The 18,036-nt window shown below is 42.3% G+C and overlaps 1 protein-coding gene across 1 annotated transcript in view; it reads left to right on the forward strand.

Moving 5' to 3' along the window:
• FLT1 (fms related receptor tyrosine kinase 1) overlaps nucleotides 1-18,036 on the forward strand; it is a 115,561-nt gene that overhangs the window by 75,625 nt on the left and 21,900 nt on the right. Inside the window, exons 14-17 of the mRNA XM_071553300.1 lie at nucleotides 1,377-1,523; nucleotides 3,423-3,554; nucleotides 9,780-9,886; nucleotides 13,160-13,298. Of these exons, the coding sequence (XP_071409401.1) occupies nucleotides 1,377-1,523; nucleotides 3,423-3,554; nucleotides 9,780-9,886; nucleotides 13,160-13,298 (525 nt within the window). The remainder of the gene's footprint in view (nucleotides 1-1,376; nucleotides 1,524-3,422; nucleotides 3,555-9,779; nucleotides 9,887-13,159; nucleotides 13,299-18,036) is intronic.

Below are 18,036 nucleotides of genomic sequence, written 5' to 3' on the forward strand. Positions count from 1 at the left end.
TTGTCCGCTCTGCTATAAAAAAGAAGTATCTATGCCTGTGGAAAAAAAAAGGCCAAACTAGTCATTGTACAGTCATGACTGTGCTGGAATTAGTATTAAGGAGCAAAGGCAGCCTGCTTTAGAAGTGTTATTAGTGCTGTGGGGCTCATGCACACTGCATAAGCTGGTGGTACATAGATGTTTAGTATTTCTGGAGAGTTTTTATTTACAGCTGGTAACAGAATACTTATGAAAGTGGAAATGTCTGATGGTTAGTTTTTCTACAAGGATAGAGAATAATTTTCCAAATACAGAATATCAGAAATTCAGCTGATATTGAGGTTGCTGTGTTGGTATCTGTTGCGCTTTGAAAGAAAATATTTGCAGAGTTGGTGTCTGCTTCATTTTGTTTCATATTTGGAATGTGTTTCTTACCATGTTAGTAACTGCTGATCCTGTCAGTGTCCTTGAAGGGAAAGATTGCAAAAAATCATGGAATTTGAGGGAATCTGCAGAGCATCTACATCTGTGACACTGCTCAGGAGCTCATTCAGTTCTCCATCCCTGCTTTAAATGGACTGAAATACCAAAAAAATTAAGTGAGAGTTGCAAATGTGAATGAAAGATGTTGCCATATAACGTGCATAAAAATCTCAAATATCTTGACCTTTGTCAGAATTGCCTCCGGCTCTGTATGAGATCATAGGAATAGCAAAGTGTTGAAATGATGATGAGATTGTTTTGCTTCTTTCAGGAATGACTTTACTGTGATGTTTATAGTGTGTTTTTCAAATGCTGTGGTGTGGTTTGGCCAGGCTTTGTTACATTCAGCCAAATACATGAAACGCAAAAGTGGAATTTATGAAGACTTTGGGACAATGCTTTTGTGCTTATGGTTTCTGGTTTTTGACTATATGTGAGTTTACTGAATATGATTTGTAACTGTATTCTTTAAAGTAAGTAAATTCTAAAAGTCATTTTCATAGGTATTATGGTGTACAGAACTGCATGGTAATATTAGCAACACCGAGACACTCTGCTATAAGGGTGTCTTGATAATTGTTAAAATTTTTTGTTCATGTTTTGTTTCTTTTGATGATGAAAAACTGAGCTTTCATAGGAAGTCATTGCTTTTGATATAATCAAATGCGTGAGGTCATGGAACTGAGAAAATCTCTTGAACAATGCCATCAGTGGGCCATAAGCTGCTATTGTTGAGTAATGGGAATTCTCTGTACACACCAAATGTTCTTGAGTGAAGTGGAACAGTAAATAAAATCAGTGAAAAATTAACTTCATAAAACAGCCATAGCAATCTAGTAAAATGAGTGTAGGAAAGATAATTAAATCCCCATAGTTATAAGAATTTAAAACATAGGTGTTATTTTGTCTTGCAGCTCAAGAGGCACCAGCCCTGCTGCAGCAGCTTATGGATCAGACAGTGAATGCCAGTAATTCTGCCATGTTGGAGTGCCAGGTCCGTGGTATCCCTGAGCCTCAGATATCCTGGTTTAAAAACCATGAGGAAATACGGCAAGAACCAGGTGAGAGCTCTGCCTACTCACCTACCTCTTATAGGCTTTTTATTTACCCATCTTCCTTAGGGAGCCATTTTCAGTGTCATTGATGTTGGTACCCAGATGTAAGGAGGGAGTATTGCCAAGGCATTCCAGGCAGACAGGCAGCAGCACAGGTGCTTTGGATTATTTTGTCTCAGTCCAAAACCTGAGTCAGGCTGGAGGTCTAGACACAACAAGTCTCCATGGAGTCAGTGCAAAAAATTTTTGTCTTGTAAGGGTCATCTCCAAAGACACATACTTCCCTCCTTTTACTGTCAAGGGAGCCTAGGGATCAGAGGTCTTGGCCAGAAGATAGCTAGGCAAGAGAAAACTAAGCTCTCATGTTGCGTATAGGAGGACCAGTGGGAGTCTGTGGCGAGGCATTCAAAGTCTATTCTTGAGTCACAAGCTATCTACCACACTAAATCCATATCTGGGATGTCCAAAACTGAAATGTGTCTACTGTCAGCAGTGGAATGCAGGTCTCACTGAACAGAAGGGAACAGCTTCTGAGGTGGCATTTTGTAGCAACAGAAAAACTTTGGAAGGTGTTCACTGCTGTGACTGGAATGTGGCTTCAAAGATCAGCTAAGGCTAAACGTCCAGCTGCTGGCACCACAGTCATGGAAGTGTTCCTTGGAGATTTCAGGTGGAGATGAATGATGGAAAAGGCAAAACCTTCTTGAGAATTCTCACACGTTTGAATCAGAAGCACACAGTGAGCTAGTCTTACATGCTCAGCAAAAATGTTCAAGGAGGTTTGGTTCATAGGAACTTGCATTATAAGTGTAGTCTTCTATAAAAGCATTTTAGAAAGTTTGTGCTTGTGGTTCTGTTCTTCATTATTGGAAATTGCTATAGCATGAATAAAGATAACTGGAAAACAGTCTGAGGATTTCTCCAAATGAGTTATAAGCCTGTGCAGACTCACAGCTCAGGCACTAAACTTAATTTAGAGCCAGATTCCATGAAGCTTTACAGTGACCACATAGTTGTAATGTGCATTAACAACACTATCTTCTAAAATGAATGTTATGTGTCTAACTTGGGTGTAATGCAATAGATACAACTAGGAGCCAGGAAGATGTCTCTAGGGGGTAGGTCAGAGCACTTCAGTTAGGTGCCTGATACAGACAGCGAGAATACATTTTGATGGGACTGTAGTTCTGATGGAGCCAAACACAAGTGTGTACTTGACTGCACATTTCCCGACTGTAGGGTGCATTAGCAGCAGTTCTGAGGCCAAATCTGCTCCCTGCCTCTTCCTCACTTCTTGGAGTATTGCCCAGGCTGGCTTCTGGGTTGACCTAGCTGGAATAAACAAAATGTTGAAAACTTCGGGTAACTCCTGTGTTTTAGGGTACACCTCATGTGACCTCTGTTTCCACTATCCGTGGTCCTTTTGCGAAGGCAGCCATCATTCCATGCCACATGGGCAAGTGCAATTTGGAGGGAGTCTGCTGCCCATAGGGGCAGTCTGGATGGCATTTGGAAGTGCTCTAAGCTTGAGCTGCTTGTGGAGCAGACCTGTGCTATAAATGCAGTAATCAGATTACCCATTTTCCAAAAGCTGAAGACATGCTGAATAGCTCACCTGGATGAAAGCCTAAGCATGGTGCTAATCAACATGGACAGTACCAGGTGCTTCCAAGACCTTTACCTTAGGCTGAGCTTTTTCACTCAACCAAGTGCATTGTAAACACTGATTTCCAAAAGATTTGCAGAACATCCAAGTGTATTTGGCTTTCCTGCAGATAACATTGTGCTGTGCAGTCTGTGGCTCAGATTTCTTTTGGGAAGAACTTGAAGCAGATATTATTACACAAGGGCCAGTTTTTGTTTATGTCCTGGCTCCCTCTCATTGCAAAATATTTCATTTCACAGGAATAATTTTAGGGCCTGGAAGCCGAATGCTGTTTATTGAAAGAGTAAAAGAGGAGGATGAAGGACTTTACCAGTGTATAGCCACCAACTTAAAAGGGTCCGTGGAGAGTGCGGCATATGTCACGGTACAAGGTAAAGCACAGCATTAAATGGGAAGTGCAAGCTTTCCACAGTGATGTTCTTACTCAGGCTGGAAGGGCAGGGGTATGACCTGGGACTCATCTGGTGATCTCTGAAAGCAGCAATTTGAAGGAAGTCCTAGCAAGGGAAGCGTACCAGGTTGGAAAGGAAACCTTGCAGGAAATGCTAATTCAGAGTGTGTTTACACTGACTAAAAAGAAGAATTGCTTCAACCCAACAAAGATCAGGTCAGGGTAGAAGATAAATTTAAATTTAGTATCAGCAAAACAAACAAAAAACAAAGTAAGAAACACTCTCCTACCCACACATTTTCCCATTTCAGGTTAATTCCATAGGAATTAGTGGCCTGGGATATTTTCATTTGTTTATTTTCAGGGTAAAGTGAACTGCCAAATCAGACTGGAATATTTCAGCCTAGCAATAGCTACATATTCAAAGCTACTACTACAAACAAGGAGTCATGATCTAGTTATTTCTGTAAGTCTTACTTGAGTTAGTTTACTATTCATTTACATGTCCAGCATTGTTCTGCCTTCTGATAGTCTTGACTCATGTCTGTGGTAGTGACTTCTACCAATTAATTTTACACTGCATAAAAATGAAATTTATTCAGTGACCTTTCAATTTTACTGAGTACCCTTTTGGATCATAAATTATGAGATCAGAGAAGTAGGTTGACATTCTCCATGTAAGTCGGTGCTGTGTATGAATTAAATTTGACATAATCTATTTTACAAATCTCCTGTGTTAAGTAAATAGTCCTAAATGCATTTCCTTTATAGAAGACAATTTGACTACACCAGGTCTTTTAGGCAGGGATTATGTGTTTGTGGATGTTCTCATACAATTGCTAAATGTATCCGAATACTACTTAGTATTTGTGTATTCCCCTACAGCACACAACAATTACAGCTAGTAAATGAGTATTGATTTTTTGCCATGAGTGTGTTAGCAGTCTGAGTTAATGGTGATGATACAATGATGTTTTTGCTTTAAAACATATATATTTGCATGTGGACTGGCCTAACTGGTGAAATAAAGGAGTTAAAAACACCTATCCCTTCATGAATAGTTGTAGAATCATAGAATGCTTTGGGTTGGAAGGAACCTTAAATAACTTTCCACTAGACTAGGTTGCTCAAGCCCTATCCAATATGGCCTTGAACACTGCCAGGAATGGGGCATCCACAACTTCCCTGGGCAATCTGTGCCAGTGCCTCAGCACCCTCACAATAAAGAATTTATTCCTAATACCTAATCTAAACCAACCCCTTTCAGTGTGAAACCATTCTTCCTTGTCTGATAACTCCATGCTCTTGGAAAAAGTTCCTCTCCAGGTCTCTTGTAGACCCCCTTTTAAGTACTAGAAGGCTACTATAATGTCTCCCCAGAGCCTTCTCCTTTCCAGTATGGACAACCTGTCTTTACGAGAGAGGTGCTTCAGCCCTCTGATTGTCTTTGAAGCCTCCTCTGGACTCACTCCAACAGGTCCATGTCATTCTTATGTTGGAGACCCCAGAGCTGGATGCAGGGATCTCACAAGAGGGAAGTAGAAAGGCAGAATCACCTCCCTGGAGGTACCTTGATAATAAGTTTTTTACAGCTGCTGTAATAGCTGAAAGAATAACTTGTGCCTAAGTGCTTGCTGTCAAATGCATCTTACTAATTGATAGTCCTGGACAATGTCATTCATTATTGTATTGATTTTTAACATAATTGCAACTTGGCTATTTATTACAACCACATACATTCTGTTAGATGGCTTCCAGAAAGTCATATCTCCTATTCCAGAGGAGAGAAAAGAGAGCAGCCAAGAAGGCTTCTTCTCTGGTTACATGTCCTGAGGGACCACTGGCAATATTGTTGTATGACTCCTGTGGGAGCAGGAAATGCAGACTAGTGTATTAAAATTTATGGCATTGAGACTGGATGTTAAAAAGATAGACAGTTCGTCTTATCTACTATGATCAAGAAAAATGACTTTCCACAGTTTTCCTACTATATGAAGGGAATTCACTGGAGGTTTTTTCACTTAGTCTTACACTGATCTGGAGTGTCTGTCCCTCTCCCAGGGAATGGCAGCCTCTGACCTTATCCCTGATCCTGGAGGGACAAGGTCAGGGCTTGAATGTGGGGCTCTCTCTAGGCTTCCTTGCCTTTCTGAGAAACACAGGTCCTGCACCTGATGCTGTGAGCACCAAAGCCTTCCATCCATCCCAGCGGCTCTCAGAACATGGGGCTGCAGATCAAAGAGAGTGGAGCAGTGCCTCATGTTGATGGCCATGTTTAGCAGTTTGGAAGAGTAGTTTGTGAATGAGTCAGGAAGGAAACTGTCTGCTCTCTTTATTTCCTCTGAAAAAACATTCTTATACTCACAGATAAAACAATGTGTTATTTTTGTATCCGAGATGGATGAATAGAATCAAAGTACTGTCTTTAAATAATCACAGCCCGTGTTTAGTTTGGAAGCAGGAGTTGCTGGGCTGTCTGAGGAGAAGAGGGTCCACATTAGTGAGCATGTCAGAGCAAGCTCTCCTCTTGCTCTTGGCTGAGGAACTGAAGAGGCAGTAAATCTGCAAAGAGGACAGAACAGAAACAACAAATGGCTGTCAGAGCACCCAGCAGGTGGAGGGGACTGTATCCCTAAAAGCATGGAGGCACATGCTGCTGAGCATGTGGGGAACACAAGCTCTTGGGCAGCTTTCTTTTGGGGGTCACCCTGCTTACACAGTGGGGCACTTGCCATGAAAGCCTTACCCTGCTTCTCCAAGGGAGGACACCCACACCCCCTGCCAGCAGGAGCTGGGGATACAGCTAGTTGCAGAGGTGCTGCATCCTTTGAAGGGAATGTCCTGACAAAGGAAGGAACATCTTTTATAGCTCATGCTCCCCGAAATGCAAATGTATAACAAGCAAATGAATACAACAATGTGCCCTGTCTTAAAGCTGATGTTTGATAACTTAATGTGAACCCTCCTGTTGTCAAGTATTTATTAAGTATTCACGAATTAATCTGACATTATGAAAATGGTGTTTTGCTTTTTAAATAACTGATATTTAAATAACTTTTTAAAATAATTTTTCTTTCTGTCTGTAATCTATCTATCTATCTATCTATCTATCTATCTATCTATCTATCTATCTATCTATCTATCTATCTATCTATCTGTTTATCCATCCATCTATCCATTTACTTACTTACCTACCAGCCTTCCTACCCACCTAACCTCTCTGACATTGTATAACAAAAAGTTCTTGTGCCTTTTGAGTCTCTCTGAAGTCATCAGCAACTTCTCCATGAAGTTTAACTGAAATTCCCTCATCTACAAAATAAAATTCAGCCTGGATTATGTCTTAGCTCTGTAAGAGTAAAGGTGAACATCAGAGGACACTTAGACTCCTGTTACCTCAGAAGTCTGTCAAAGGGGGATGGGAGTCCCGGTAGTTTCTAGTTCAACCTCAGTTCAAACCAGGGTCATCACCAACAGTACATCCAGTCAGTGATTGCTTTGTATGACAGCCTCCAAGAACGGAAATTCCTCAGCATCTCTGAGCACCCATCCCAGTGCTGCATTGCTGCAATTGTGGGATCACATGGTTGAAGCAGAATAGATCCCACTGGGTTAGGGGTGAGGGATATTTTGGGTGAAGCAGGGTAGTGTTGTTGCCCCAGGCACTGCTTTTTCTCCATCTGACACCTGAGCAGCACCGTGATGTTTAGGTGTTTAGAGCTGATATTCTAATGAGAAAGCCCCTGCCAGCCAAAGGCCAGAGCTTGTATCTGGAGGATCAGCACATTAATCCAGGCTCTCATTCTGGCATGCTTGCATGGTTCTGGTGGGTCCTGTCTCTACTGCGATTCAGCCCCTCCTCACCCCTCTGCAGTACTGCAGAGACATGGTACAGTATGGGAGGGCTTTCAGAGAGGCTCTGGGGCAGGAAGGGGCTGCTGCTTGTAACAGAGAGTCAAGCAAATGGGACAGAGCTGCATATGGGGGAAAGTCTTTGATGAGGTGGCTGGTGAGTAAATGTGTGAGAGGGAGTGTAAAGGGAAGGCAGAAATCTTGGGCCATTAGACAGAGAGGGGGATTTAGTCCTGCTTTGAGCCCTGCCAAATGCTACTAATCCTGAGGCCTCCTTGGAGTGTTTCTGCCTGTTCTGCCTCAAATCAAATCTTTTCCTACCCAGATGAGGGACACTCAGAGAGCTCTGGTTTCAAAGCTTTTAGCAAGACTAGGAATCTAGCATTTGATACCAAAGTCCAATCCCAGCTCAGAGAAATGCTTTCTGGTTGTCTACATTTGTCTGAACATTTCTAAGACAGCACCTTTGCATCAATTTGCTAACTCCTGGACAACATGTCATGGTTAGAAGGTTGCTGTCTTCCACCCCAGGACTGGCAGTACCATGCCTCCTGGGTTTTCTGTGTCCTGCCATGTGGAGAAGCAGCAACAAATGAACTTCAGCCCTTCCAGGTTTTGCTGAATAAATGTCACTAATTATTCGCTATCTGCATGGGTGCTGCTCAGAAGCAGGAGGGGAGTATCCATATGTAAAAAGAAACACTGATGCCAGAGAATAGGCAATCTGCATTAGGCTGTATTATTTATGACATCACTATGTTCCATATCTACATCAAGAACTTAAAAAAATACTTGTGAAAAAAGTAGCACTCTTGGGGTTTTGAAGAATAAATACTTTATATCTTCATTTGTACTTGCAGTTGTTTTTTTCCTCAATGAGTTTTCCTCAATTCTCACAGCTCCAGAGTGGATATATCAGAGGAATCTTAGATATAGGGCATGAATACAAATCTCTTTATCAGCTTTAGAGAGAGAAGACGTGCTAGTTAAGCAATATAACCTCTGAACAAAGCTCTGTAGCCTTGCCTAAAACCAGGCAGCACATCCCTCTGAATTACCTGGTAAACCCACTATGAGACATCAATCATTCCTTTTTCACGTGTCTGGAGTAACACCAAGCTGCCAGGCACTGAAAGTCTGCAAGTGCAGTTGACAAAACTACTGTGAAATTATGTTTAGAACTACTCCTCCTCATCCTGTCATTTCCCCTCTCTAGAGGGTGTATCAGAATAAGAGGCAGAGTATGAGGGTTCTTTATGCATTTGCTACTAATCAGATGGAAAACATATTGTGGGAAGTGTGGGATTTTGACACGATCACAGGATTTGCAAAACAGACTGATCTGAAAGTATTTTACAAATCCCTAAATAGCCGTCTGAAGTGAGTTTTATTTTTACTTTTTTTTTTTTTGAGATCTGTCAGTGGGCTCTAATACTCTCCAGATTTCTAATGTTCATGTTTTCTTGCTGCTCTGTTTTCAGTTGTTGTTGGTTTCGTTTTTCCCTTTCTGTGCTTAAATCTGTTCCCTGGTTTGGAGAGCTGTCCCAGCTCCCTGCCAACTGTGTTCTGTGGGGCACTGCTAGGAAAGGAGAGGGTCTTGTATCCCCTCAAGGAGCCTGTCCCTGTGTTGCTGGTGTGACCAGCAGGACACCCGAGGGCACAGAGCCTGCTGGGGACAAGTGGGTTGGAGGGAGTGCTGGGCCCTATGCTCTAGGTTTCTGACCTGGGAATGGGGCTCAAGACCCCTGTGCCATGCTTTGTATGGGTTGAGCTCCCAGGTGCCAGATCAGATTTATCCAAACCATGGGAAGAAATGCTTGTGGACTCCTGCTGGCAGCACTGTGAGCCTTCAAGGGAACCCCCAGTTTTCCCCCATAAGGGTTTTGTTGAGGGTTGGTGGGTTTCCAGCACATCTGGGAAGGAGTTGAGGCTGCAGGGCTCAGCCATCAGAGGGAAGAGCTCTCTGAGCAGTGCCCAAGGAAAGATATCATGTCCTGGGCAGCAAACTCCTAGCAGCAGCACTGCAGCATGCCCTGGGTCACACTTGGATTCACTGGCACCTACACCAGCATGAGCACTCCCTGGAGCTTCTCCTGCATGTTAACAGCAGCTCTCACACCACAGCACTGCCTCTGGCAAAGGGCCAGCAGAGCCATCCCCTCTGTGCAAACCAGTACTCTCCTGAGGCTGCAGTAGACCTTTTTTTGGCTCTGTTAGTGAGTCCAAACAGAGATTAATACCCCATTGAAAAGAAGCTGGTCCTTCCTGGTATTTTATTTTAATGTCAAAAAAACATGAAGTGCCCTTGTTTTACAGGCCATTTTCTAAAATGTTTGCTGCTTGATTTTCCCAGGCATGTCGGAGAGGTCAAACCTGGAGCTGATAACCCTGACCTGTACCTGTGTGGCTGCAACGCTGTTCTGGCTCCTGTTGACCCTCTTCATTCGCAAGCTGAGGAGGGTAAGAATGGATGGGGTTCTCCTGGTGGCACCTGCCATTCCTTGGCAGCCCTTTACTTGTGTTAGAATTTCTGAGCCTACCAAAAAAAAAAAAATTCTGTTTCACTTACTACAGCACCATCACTTTCAGAGCACCAAGCCTGCCAGCATTCAAGAAACATTTGAACAGCACTCTCAGGCACATGGTGCGATTCCTGGGGTTGTCCTGTGCAAGGCCAGGAGGTGGACTTTGATGATCCTTGTGGGTCCCTTCAAACTCAGAGTATTCTCTGATTCTGTGATACTGCTCACGTTTGTTCCTGGTGCAATCACCAGGCTGCTTGTGCATGCTGGGGAACTGTGGCTTGCAAGGCTGAGTATGAGTAAGCCAGGAAACAGAGCCTGGGTGAGGACAGGGCTCTGAGGCTCCAAAGAATTTGGGCGCCTGGCTCACACTAAAGGCATCCCCATTCTCATGTAATAACTGTGGGGGTTTGGCATCTTAATGTCTTTGAAGATCTGATTTAGTGGGAATGACAGATCTTCATAGAGTGTGCAGGGGTCTAGTTTACAGTGTCAGGTATAATTACATCACTTCCAAAGTGATATTTTACTGGAGCAGTTTTGATGGTGCAGCCTCTAGAGTAGGTGATCGTGTATCAGCATGAGAAAGTTAACTGCCCCTGCAGCTGACCCTCCTTCTTTTCCGAGGCTGACTGTGATGGTTTAAAGCCCTTTTTGGCTGACAGCACCATACCTGCGTTGCGTAGTGTGTGCAGGTTAAACCACAGCAGCTTTCACAAGCAGAAAATACAATTCCTCAGTAGTGCAGAAAGACCTCAGGGTAACTTGCAGGAGCAGATGGATTTGAGGGAAGGGCAGTTTTGGGGCGATAGGGTGCACGCAAGACCTGAGAAAAGAAATGTCTGCATGCCCCATCTCCCCACTCCCACACCACTGTGGCACTGAGCCCTCTCAGCCCAAGGGATGTCTCAGCATGGCACCACGGGAATCGGCTCACAGCTGTCACAGTGCAGCATGTCCCACTTGATGTGGGTGTGAGTGATGATTGCTAAAGGTTGACTGCAGCCTGACAGACCATTTTATCTCAACCTGCATTAGGGCCTGCCAGTGTCTTAGGTTTTATCCTGAGAACTTCTGTTGACTGATGGGAAAGCAGAGCCAGACCTCCAAACCAGGACAGTTATGGCAGTAGTTACTCTGTCTGGATTCTGCAAACCTCAGTAAGGAGAAATGCAAAGGAGATTCTGGGGGAAACAAAAACAGAGGTCAGCTGAAGCTGTGGAGACACGTCATAGCTGTAAGAAAAATTACAAGGCAAGTGGGACTCGTACTGAATACTCACCAGTAATGATGAAGCAATGTGTAACTGCAAACTCTTGGGAAAATCTAAGTTTAAAATGTAGCAAAGGGTTGCAGGTTAAACTTTTTTATGAGACCAAAACTTGTTACATTGTTCAATGATAGTAAAAATAATCACCTTTGCTGTAGAACAAGGGACTTCAACCAGATGACATATGGAGGCTCCTTTCCAGATGAGCCTTTCCAGCTAGTCCTGGTCAATGTTTATGGTCTTCTCTGTATTTCTCTTATAAATCCTTGCTCTCAAGGATTTCTGTTGGGAATTAGCTTTAAATTAAATTTTATATAGAAATTACATTGTCACAGCAGAAAAAAACATATCCTCTCTGAGAGCGTTTTCTTGGATCTTGTCTGTTATGCATACAAGGACAGATGATATCCTTAACAATTCTTCATTATTCAAAATGTTACTTCAAATATCTAGTTGTGCCAAAAATTTAGTATTCGGTGCAACTGAGGAAAGAACTGCAGGAAGCTGTCTGAACTTTTCCACTCTCCTGCTGCTTTCTCTGGGATGGGTCCACTTAAAATCTCATCTAGTGTGACTGGTAGGAGCAGTCTGGTACACACATTTCTATCTAGAAGTGACGTTTTTGGAGCACTACAGAGGTTTCTGTTTCTACCCATATCCCACTTATTCATGTCCTGCTCAGCATTAGTGGATGGTTTGGAGCCTCCTGAGTTTTCCCCAAGCATCAGTGCAGTCTTTCTTGGGACTAACTTTATGTTTTTTTGGTATGGTGAGAAGCAACTAAATCAGCAGCTATTAGTTACTATCATTTTAGTCTAGTTGTGCTTGTAATCACGGCATGCACAACTAGTAATATCCTTCTCAAAAAATGCCTGGAAATGAAGTTATTAGGGACATATTTCCAACCTGTAGAGAAGGAAAGTTGCAAGTCACAGGAGAGAGTTAAAGCAAATTTAAAAAAACCAACATATGGTTATATCTGTATGTTTGTTTCTGTGCCTGTGTGCTCTTACCTGAGTTTAGTAAAAGCAGCATATTCTGGTTCAGTTCAGCAGGTTTCCCATAAATTCCAACTAATAACCAGGAAATTATGGCAAGCATTAGAGCTTTTCTACAGAAATATAAGTACTCCTATGTCAAGAAAAGTCCAGTGAATTAGAATGGCAATCTAGATGCTCGTTGAAGGAACATATATTTCAAACTGGATGGACTGCAGAAAACTTCGAGATCACATTTATCTTTCCTTACATTTCTCATATGGAGTGGATAATCCATTTTCTCAGTAGAAACTGCACTGGCAAATTCATTTGAAATTGTATGTTTTAAATTATGTGTTTGAGTCTTGCTGTTTATAAATTCCTCCAAACTCAAGTAATTTGTGTAAATTTTTCAGAAATTATACCAAGGAAATAAAAAAACTGTGAAAATTTGTAAGCAGTTTCTGAAGTGTATAATATCTAGTTACCCTAATGACTAGTCTTGCACAACTTCTAACCATGGAATGACCTATCTTTGTCTGGTATATGGAACAAATAAACACCCACAATTGAACTCCATCTGTTGCATGTGGCCACATCTTGCTTTGCACAATCGTGAAGGAAAGTTATTTTTATCTACAGTGTTTATTCACTTGCTGAAAACATTTCTCTCAACTGTGCAAAGGGCCTGTGTCATAACACCGTATGTTAATACATATCCAAATGGATTTCATTGAAGAAACTGATATATCACTTAGGAGGAAAGCTAGAGGAAGGAGTTTCTTCTATATAAAAAAATTGCAATATATAGAACAGCCATAGGAAGCTTAACCAAACCATCTATTGTGCTGTGAAACACAAAACCCTGTGAACAGAATGAACTTGGAGCTCTTGATCTCAACAAGAATATGCTGACAGATACCCTTATCCTCTTTTTAATTTTGCAATATTTTCTGTTTTCTAGCCTTACTTCTCTGAAATGAAGACCAACCATTACCTGTCAATCATAATGGATCCTGATGAAGTACCCTTAGATGAACAATGTGAACGTCTGCCTTATGATGCCAGCAAGTGGGAAATTGCAAGGGAAAGACTTAAACTAGGTAACATTGGCCTACTTCATTTAGAGTTTGCAGTGATTGAGTAAGTTATAACTGTAACTACAGGTAAAGGGGAGCTGGGTGTGTTCTAGACACGCAGCATGACACATTGCCAGGTTCGGTGTGATCTATTCCATACTGAGAGCACTGATCTGTGAATGAATTACAGCATTTGGTACTGACTGACTGTCTGTCTGACTTTTCACATGTATATTTTGATTCCAGGTAGGAAAATTAAAATAGAGCAACAGAATCTTTTAGGTTGGAAATGTCCTTTAGGATCATCAAGTCCAACTGTTAACTCAGCACTGCCAAGTTAACCAATAAACCATGTCCCTCTGTGCCACATATACACATCTTCTAAATACCTCCAGGGATGATAAGTTCACCACTTCCCTGGACACCCTATTCCAATGCATGATCATCCTTTTAGTGAAGAAATTTTCCCTAGTGTCCAAGTTAAACCTGCCCAAGCACAACTTGAGGCCATTTTCTCTTGTCAGTGAAGGTGAAGTTGATCCTCTCATCCAGATCATTGATAAAGATATAAACATGGCTGGCCCTAGTGCTGATCCCTGAGGAACACCACCAGTGACCAACCAGCTGAATGTAACTCCATTCACCAGTGCACTCTGGCCTGGACCACCCAGCTAGATTTTTACCCAATGAATAGACTACATGATCATGCCATGGGAAGTCAACTTCTCCAGGAGAATGCTGAGGGAGAGAGTGACAAAGGCTTTATTAAGGTCCAGGTAGACAATATCCACAGTCTTTCCCTCATCCACTAAGTTGGCCACATGGCTACAGAAGGAAAATACAGACAAGAATGCTGAACTCTGCATTTTGCAGACTGATTTGCTTGAACCATGGCAAAAACAGGGCAATCAAAGGATTACAAATTAGACTGCTGACTTGGATGCTTCTCTCTTTAAACTCAGGAACCTGACCTTTGCCATTTGCTGTAATTTTGGTGATTCACTTTAATAATGGCGAAGGTCTAGAGGGGAAGCTGTATGAGGAGCAGCTGATGTCACTTTGCTCAGCCTGGAGAAGAGGAGACTGAGGAAAGACCTCATTGCAGTTACAATTTCCTTGTGAGGGGAGGAGGAGGGGCAGGGGCTGATGTCTTCTCTGTGGTGACCAGGGACAGGACCCAAGGGAATAAACTGAAGTTGTGCAAGGTGGTTTAGGTTGGGTATTAGGAAAAGATTCTTCACTCAGAGGGTGGTCGGACACTGAAACAGACTCCCTAGGGAAGTGGTCACAGCACCAAGCCTGACAGATTTCAAGAGGCATTTGAAAAATCCTGTTATGCACGTGGTGTGATTCTTGAGGTTGTCCTGTGCAAGGCCAAGATCATCCACAAGAGTGATCTTTGTTGGTCCCTTCCATTTCAACATATTCTATGATTCTCTGATTTTCTTCCCTTGTAACCTGATTATATACTCATTTGCAAAAAAAGCAGAAATGAGTCCTCATCATGTATCCTGTACCCATCTCTGTTCCTCCCTTTCCTCCTCCTCTCTACAGCAAAATCTCCTTGCTCTCCCTTTGTGCTGCAGTTTTATAAACATTCTTGTGAGTGCACCATAAAGTGTAAGCATGTGGTGACATGTAAATCCATGCATAAAAAAATATCCTTGGAAACTTTGAACCTACAGCTAGCTCACCTATGAATATCCTAGCGAAAGGCATGGGCTTCGGATCATTCCTTATTTGTTTAGCCTAGCGTGGAGTGGATGAGGAGGAAAGGAGGGTAGGGACCATATTTTGGATTTGAGGAATCCCTCCAGAAACCACACAGATTTTTGGAAAAAGGTCAACATTAAAATGTCAGTGATAAGCTTAGCCTCATTGCTATAGTGCTGTTTGTTCTTTCAGGCATGAATTACATTTGTCCTACAGCAAGGTCTAGAAAACCCTTGCATTTTAGTTAGGACCTGTAACAGATTCCTTCTGTCTTCTGGGTATCAGGGACAGAGGGTGACTAACACATGCATACGGTTAGGATCACACTTAAATTGCCTGCCAGAAGGCACAAGGTGACCAGATGCAGATAAGCACAGCTGAAATACATTGCCCACAATTTATAATTGTCATACACAATGCTGGGAACGCCAAAACCTTGTGCTGGAGTGTCTTCAATCTTCAAACGGTTTTCTTACAATGATGGACCAATAGTCTGATGTGCAGACAGTGTGACCACTGGGAAAGAAACAAGCAGAAATGGAATGTAAACACCAAGGAAAAACCCATGTCTTGCAGGGTTGGTGTTCAGAGTCCAGAGGTGAGGAATGATGACCAGAGAATGAGTTAGAAGTTGAAGAACTGGTATAAACAAATAAGGAATGCTGACAATGAATGAGAACCAGATTTGGAGAAGTTGTGTATGTGCAGTATGCTAGATTAGCTCAGTGCAAGTCCTGCTTACATGTCAGTTGGCTCAGTCTTTCAGTAACCTTGGCAGTCTCTGAGGATTAGTGTCTCAGTAACACAAAATGTGCTTCTATGGTTTTTTAAAAGTATTTTTACTTAGAAATGCAACGCCCTCCAGCATCAAGTGCAACTATCATTCTATGTAAGATATAGAATGATACTTATATAACAGTACTCCCCTTTCATCTGTAAGAGGTGCAGACATTACAGGAAATTTCGTATGGGCATCGCTGAAGTCAGGCTAATTAACATTCAGTATAGATTAGCCTCACTGAGAGCAAAATGTCATCTTTTCATTAGGGAGAAAAATGCTGCTGCTATAAATCACCATCAGCGTTGTCGGTGATAACATTGCAGTCCAGCACAAATGTTAGCTGAGCTATCATGCTCTTCTCACCTCACTCTTGGGCTTAACCTTCCTAATCTATGAGAGGTCACAAACTGCTGACGCTGTGATGCAGGACCCCAAGGGAGTTTTGCCACATGGCTCCAGTGCAATGTCAAACATGCTGATGGTGGATGGCTTCCTGAGCCCTGCTCCCTCCTGTGCACTGCAAGCCCACAGCGCTGGCACCAAGCACAGCTTTCCACTCTCCTTCACGTGAGAGCTGTCCTATGGAGCAGAATGGAAAATATGAAGCCACATGTGGGGAAAAACCAGATGACTCAAAACTGTGGCAAAGAACCTGAGAAATGAACACACCTTTGAGCCTTGGCTTTCCCACAGACATGGATTTCAGTGTCTGCAAGTGCTTTTTGCTGATGCTCTAGTGCAGCAACTCATGCTTGAAGGACCCTGCTAAAATGGAACTGAAATGATCCAAAACTCCTGGACTGAGGGGTATATTCACTTTAATAACTTGTGAGTGGCCCATTAAATCCAAGTCAACTGTGGAAATCTTAAGTAGAGCATTATGCTTCATTGATCTGGATCTAAATGCTGCAACATTTCATACCTGAGCATTACCCCAAACATACCCAGTGTAGCTGCTTGAAGACTGTGACAAGTTGACTGCTCAGATGACCGGGCAACTTAATATTCCTCTGTTTAATCTCTCTGTTTAATAAGTTTGTAGTTATTTTTTGTGCCAACATCATGGACTTTTTCAAGAACAGCCATGGCCACAATCTACATAGCAAACTGTGGAGTTTTGAGCTACACCCTGAAAAGTTAAAGCAGCCCTATTCTGTGCTACCGTTTAGCATTGTTCAAACAATAGCAGAGCAACAAAGGCAAGTGTTATTACAGTTTCCCATTAAATCACACTGCTGTTTACAGAAGGAAGTGTTGTTTCCAGTGCTCATTCTCCTTTATGAAAGGTTAGCAGCTTTGTGTAGCTTTATGAGCTGGTATGTTTTCCAACTGGTGACTAAGTAGGTTATCTTGATGTGGGAAGTGAGTTAACAGTGATGGAAACAGATTAAAGCTATGGATTAAACAAAGCTATGATGGGCTTTATAGGACCTCAAACTCCAAGTTTATCTTACAGAAACCATAAATAGGCAAAACATTAAGGACTAAGAACATCAATTCACTAAGAAAACTGAGACTTTAGCCTTAATGATGCTTCCCTTATAAATCTACTGAATGAAGAACCTATAGGCAGTAAATGGAAAAGGTGATTGTAGATTTTTAGACACACACTGATTCATCTGTATTTCTCTGTCAAACACTAAGTCCTTCACAAGCCAAGGTTCAGTCTATTGATGCTTTTCAGTCATGTAGATTAAGTTCTTCATGGCTTTTATTTGCTGCAAAAAAATACAAGACTTTTGCACATGTAGGGTGGAAATAAATTTCTGGGGTTTTCTTTGGCTTGGCATATTCCACTTCATGATTCCACTGCTTTGATAACATATGCTATTTGCTTCTACTCACAGACATACCGAGAATTACAGTTTAAGAATGTGATATGCCTATAAAAAAGCAGTATCAATTTAATTTAGAACTGACAGCAGCTCTTTTTCTCTGCTTGAGAGTATCTAGATGGGATTCCTCTCTCACTTAGACATCAACAAGATGTCCAAGTGAGAGCTAGTCAAACAGATGTCCATTATAGGAAAAGGAAAATTGTCCAGTGGAGATGGTCATGTCACATGTGCATGTCCAAGAAATAAATGTATACAAGTTATCTTTTGTTTTTATATGCAGAGGGATCTGGATAGACTTGAGAGATGGGCTGATTCCAATGGGATGAAGTTCAATAAGGCCAAGTGCCGGGTCCTGCACTTTGGCCACAACAACCCCCTGCAGCGCTCCAGGCTGGGCACAGAGTGGCTGGAGAGCAGCCAGGCAGAAAGG

The sequence above is a fragment of the Pithys albifrons genome, chromosome 1 (genome assembly GCF_047495875.1).
Source record: "Pithys albifrons albifrons isolate INPA30051 chromosome 1, PitAlb_v1, whole genome shotgun sequence".
In the NCBI taxonomy this organism is placed as follows: domain Eukaryota; kingdom Metazoa; phylum Chordata; class Aves; order Passeriformes; family Thamnophilidae; genus Pithys; species Pithys albifrons.